General features: G+C 33.8%; 1 protein-coding gene across 2 annotated transcripts in view; it reads left to right on the top strand.

The window, feature by feature from the left end:
• Nucleotides 1-1246: 1246 nt before the first annotated feature.
• The window catches only part of LOC117173488 (heparan-alpha-glucosaminide N-acetyltransferase), a 41718-nt gene continuing 37516 nt past the window's right edge, over nucleotides 1247-5448 (top strand). For both annotated transcript variants that reach the window (XM_033362097.1, XM_033362098.1), the window contains exons 1-3: nucleotides 1247-1404; nucleotides 1646-1813; nucleotides 2063-2196. In XM_033362097.1, coding sequence (XP_033217988.1) covers nucleotides 1694-1813; nucleotides 2063-2196 — 254 coding nt within the window. In that variant the 5' untranslated portion in view covers nucleotides 1247-1404; nucleotides 1646-1693. The remainder of the gene's footprint in view (nucleotides 1405-1645; nucleotides 1814-2062; nucleotides 2197-5448) is intronic.

Genomic DNA, 5448 nt, shown 5'->3' with positions numbered 1-5448 from the left:
TTCATTTGGAGCGTCAAAGCAGAGCCTATATTTCGACTCGGGAATAAGCAGCACTAGTTCTGCCAGCACATGGAGATGGCATTTCAGTAAGATATCGGTCTGGCAAGGTCGGGCCTAAGTATGGGCCACAGGGTTTTACCGATCAGGACCTGATCGGTATTACTTTTGGAATCGGGCGATTCTTGCGAAGTTGTATCTAAATTTTAATAGAATAGACGAGTAGTGCTAATCCTTTTTACCTCAATGATATGATTGGTCTTTGATAGCGTTACCCATTAGAATCAGATTGAAATATTTTGTGGTGTTTTGAAATGTTAAAATACAACACGTATTTTTATTTCTTGTACAAACTAAAAGGCAATAGTTACTAAAAATATCGCCGCATATTGCAGCTCCCGGGTGGTGTAGACACCAGTAAACACGTAAATTTTTAACCTGACTACCGGTAGTAATTAGACTAGTCGACGAAACAAGTATACTGCTATTTTTCAAACATAGTCTCTTTTTCTTTCTGTGAATCGGACATGGCCTTAATGGACATGGTTTAGTAAATTGTCGATCAGTTTCCACAGCATGTATTTATTTACGAAAGTCGGTGAAACGGTTTTCGAGAAACAGCAAACTTTTTATTCTGCTTTACCCCTCCAAAACTTTCAGAAAACTAAAATTTTGAAGGTTGAAATTCTTTTTAGGTTTTTGCTACCTTACGATGAACATTTGACATAAATTTCTGTCTGATAAGAGCGGGGGTTTGCAATACTTACGCGGCTAGACCTTTTGGTCTAACAACGGCCGAAATCTAGACTTTATACATAAATCTTTATAATAGACATATATATTAATATGATATTATTTTACATGCTTTTTGAAAAGATAAGAACAAAGAAGGAACGGATTTTAAATAGCATCTTCTTTTTCTATCCTCTATCTTAACTTAGATTACAAATTTTTTTCGGAAAGTATTTAAATCAATACTGAATCGCTTCGCTTCTTTAAAATTTAGGACTTTTTTTATAAATTCAAAGACATATTTTATTCATGGTCAATTTGCGTGAATTAGTAAATTCAATATTCTTAAATATAAGTTATCAATAGTTTTTATTCTTAAAACACGCAGATATGAATATTAATTATACTTATTAATTAATATGGTTATTGGTGTTAGTACTCCTGGCAACCGTAAGAGCAGGTGAGAGTTGAGAAAACCGGTTGGTACAAAAGCAGTCGACAGGTGCAGTGGAGATATTCGTCGAAAACATCTCTTGTCAGTCTGTCGCTTCCCGTAAAAGACTTAACATTATTTTTTCTAATTATTTAGAAAAGTGCAACAAATAGAAGAAATTTGTGTCAAATATAATGAACAATGTGAAAAATAAAAATTGGCTCAATATAAATAATATATGAGTGAGTATTAATTTTAATAAGAGAATAATTGCGCTGAAGAATCTTTTTGTCAATATCTAGAATGATTTAACTTGTATAAAATTCATGCAAGATAAAATATAATTTACGATTAAATTTTTTGAAGATGGTAAAATTGAAGTAGGTATTTGTGTCGTTTTTCACAGAGCTGATTGCGAGTAGATTACGCATCGCGTCTGCCTTCACCTCATTTAGTACTTTCTAATGATTCAGTCGTTTACAGAATATTTCATGCTCTTCTCCGTGAGTTTTTTTGTTTTAAAGTAAAAAAATGGACGTGGAAAATTGTGACTACGATGAACTTGCTTTTGATGAAGCTTGTGTTCTCCTGAGAAGTAATTCAAATTCCACAGACCTGTGGCTGTATTCATTATCTTTCGACTGTATTGCAGTAAGTACTTCAGATTCTAAAAAAAAACTTATTCTTCTTAAGCACCATTTACATAATATCTATACAAAAATTTATTAATCAAATAAAATAATCTTTAACTTTACTTGAAAATTTATATTAATATTGTCAACACAGTTGTCTAAAATCTAAACAAAGTATCGTTAAATCATTTCCCTGTAGTTTTAAAATTATTATTTAAATTAATTCAATAAGTATAATTCGCTGTTTTATTTTTGTTATTATTTTTAGTGCCCGTATACTCGTATAGGAAATATTTTTAAGGAAACTAATTTGAGTGTAAAGTTCAACACAGCCAAATCCCACCGATGGAAAATTCTCAGAAGTAATGGATCTGAAGATTATTTATCTGAGTCTGATATGAGGTTAGCATCATGATGAAATTTTTTCTTATTAGAATAATTAATTTGAAAACCTGCAATTATATTTAGCTCCATGGGCTAGACAATTTTTAAATTCCTTTTCAAATTTTTCCATGCAGAAAATATTCTATATTTTCTTGCATTAAATCGGGATATGAACAATTGCAAATCGATTAAACGCTAGTTATTTTCAATTAAAAACTATTTTTTAAATTGCGTACAATTTTAATTTTTAATCTGATAATAAATTCTTCAAAGCCTTTATATTAAAAAACATTCAACTACAAAGGCTAACGAATAAATAAAAAATCCGTGACTCACTCGGATTTCAGACGAACATCATGCACTTTCAAATGTTAATAATAAAATAATTCTTTTCTTGTCAATTGTAAATTACCCGTGTGGAAAAATGGAAGGGCCCTCTTCTAGATCCACATGGATTGCCCTCATGCAAACCAAGCGTGGTCCCTTATGGCAACGACATGCTAATCCAAGGGGCCCAACATGGGCTTCCCTCATGGATCCCTCATTCTATTTTGTCTTGGATCATGGTGAATGAATATGGTATAAGGCTTGACGCAATGTGTTCTAGCAACGTGGAGGGAAAGCTGCTGTCGTCTACGTATGGTTATTAGATAATTTTTAAATTATTTTTTACATTTTTTTCCTAAAGTTATTTTTCAGATGTAAATCTTTAAAGGAATTAGATATAGATTATCGTTAATCTCATCAACAATAAATTAATAATAGAGAAGATAAGAAAAATAGTCTTAAGCTTGAGGGCATGTGATGAGTGGTTTACATGACCAGATTTCTATCTTATCGACACGTTTTTTATTTCCTAACTTCCTTCTACACGAAGCGCCACATCAAGTGGGAAATTTGGGATAATAAATAAAAAGACTTAAGAAAGGTGGGTCTGGTCATAGATTTTTATAATTATGAAAAAAGTGTTTTTTGTTTATATTTATTTTTTATTTTTACAGAATTATTAAAATTTAGAACCAGTCCCGCCTTTCTTAGTGCTTCTTATTTATTATCCCAATTTTTCCACTCATTATGGCGCTTCGTGTAGAAATAAGTTTGGAAATAAGAAACGTGAAAATAAATATAAAATATATATTTTAGTTGGAAATTTGGGATAATGAATAAGAAGCACTAAGAAAGGTGGGACTGGTTCTTAATTTTAATAATTCTGAAAGAAGTAAAAAAAATATATATAAACAAGGAACACTTTTTTCATACTTATAAAAATGTATGACCAGACCCACCTTTCTTAAGGCTTATTATTTATTATCCTAAATTTCCCACTCGATGTGGCACTTCGTGTGAAAATAAATTAGAAAATTAAAATAGTTCGGTAATTTACAAATCTGGTCACGTGAGCCACTCGTCCCATTACCTTAAAGCATTTAATATTATCTTTTCAGGAGCAACAAAAGCATTTGTGAGCAGCACGGAAAGATATTAGCATTATTTGCTTTGAACACGTGAATTGAATTCCGGCGCGAGCGCCTAGCATGTGAAAGCGCCTTTCCCTATTCTGCCTCCACTGACTGCTTCGATCCTTTTCTTTGAACAATTTTTTGAAGTCAGTCCCGATTATAAGCAATAAACTCAGAATCTATTACTACGTGGATTTCATAATAATAAATAGAACTCTTTTTCAAAACTTGTACGCACTGAAGCTTTATGCAATGAAAATTGACTGAGTTATTTAATTTTATATAACAAAAAAACTGAACATCTTTTTTAAAGTCCCTTTTACGCAATCAATTTATGAAATATCGCTCGGTCGCTAAATGTGGTTGATATCATAACTCTTGTAGATTACAATCGCTCATTTTAGTTGATATCCTATTCGTGAAAAAAGTAGAAATCATGTTGCAAAAAGTCAATTTTTCAATAAAAAATGACTTTTGGAAAAATAATTATTATTTCGGGCTGAAATTTTGAGCAATTTTTAAGAGTTGCAATGGGCATATTTTGTGAAATCTTGAAACCGAGTTTGAAAATTGTTGCAAAAGAGGAGAAAAAATATACATACACACGGAGATAAATTTTAAGATATTATTTCACGGATTTGCTCCTTGATTTTATGCGAGCTTTGGCGCAAGAACTACGATCTCGGGATCCATGCTTTTAAAGCAGTTTTTGTGCCAAACCGTGAATAAAATCAAGCAGCAGTGCAGTGAATTAATCGCTTGAAATTTCTCTCCGTGTACTGACTGTTGAAAGTTTTCGTAAACCTCTCTTTTGATGACTGATTAAGTTCTCTTCATTTTAATTATGCCAGAGCTAAAAAAATTCTCTTCAAAGCCCAGGCGGACAAATTATATACAGTTTCAATATATATTTATAATTAAAAATTTGTCATAAGGACAACCGCAGGATTTCGCCGGTAGCGGGTACCAATCTGAAAAATTGCACCCGCTTCCAGCGAAATCGCAGTAAAATTTCAGTCACAACAACGTCTCACAACCGTGAGATAGGTGGTTACAGTCTGTAAAGGAATAAATACGACGATCCAGCAAAAGCCTCGTGCACCCTAAGATCACGGAGTGACCCAAGGACAACCGCCTTCTGCATTTTGCCCGCAAGTGTTCTAGCATATTGTTGACACGCAGGGAAGCTTTTTAGGCTATTAGCAAGTGAAAGCTTGGCACCTCCAAGAGCGCCAAAGATAAGGACGATCAGTTTAACAGAATATTCCGGGTACAATCGTTACAACTCCCTTATAAGGTCTCGATACCTCTCTTTCTTTTCATTTTCCTTGGCCATGATGTTTTTGTCAGCTGGTGCCGAAAATTCGATAACGAACATGGTTCGCTTCTCGAAGTCAAGAAGAACCATGTCAGGCCTCGAGTGAGCAACAGAAACAATTGCCCAGAATATAAAGTTCCAGTATATACGGCACTTCCCATTATCGACAATTGACTCAATTTCCCTAGGTGCATTTAGAGGAGCGGTATTAATGTGAATGCCGTAGGAGTGACAGAGATGGTAATAAAGCACTCTTAGTGCCGCATTGTGCCTTTGAATGTAGGTCGTTCCTGCGTGTGTTGGATAACTAGATAGTATGTGAGCTAAATGCTCGGGGGACACCGTCTTGGCATGCAAAAATGAAACCCTCTGTACCAGACTTCAATCCGCGCGATTTAAAGAAAGCAAACGTTAGCTCACAAGACATTGACTGATCCTTCACATTTCTGTGGAAGATACCGTGCATCCTCTTATCGAGGAGCTGTTCACGAA

The sequence above is a fragment of the Belonocnema kinseyi genome, chromosome 5 (assembly GCF_010883055.1).
Source record: "Belonocnema kinseyi isolate 2016_QV_RU_SX_M_011 chromosome 5, B_treatae_v1, whole genome shotgun sequence".
Lineage (NCBI taxonomy): Eukaryota > Metazoa > Arthropoda > Insecta > Hymenoptera > Cynipidae > Belonocnema > Belonocnema kinseyi.
The sequence above is the reverse complement of the archived record's forward strand: the minus strand, read 5'-3'. Positions and strand labels throughout refer to the sequence as shown.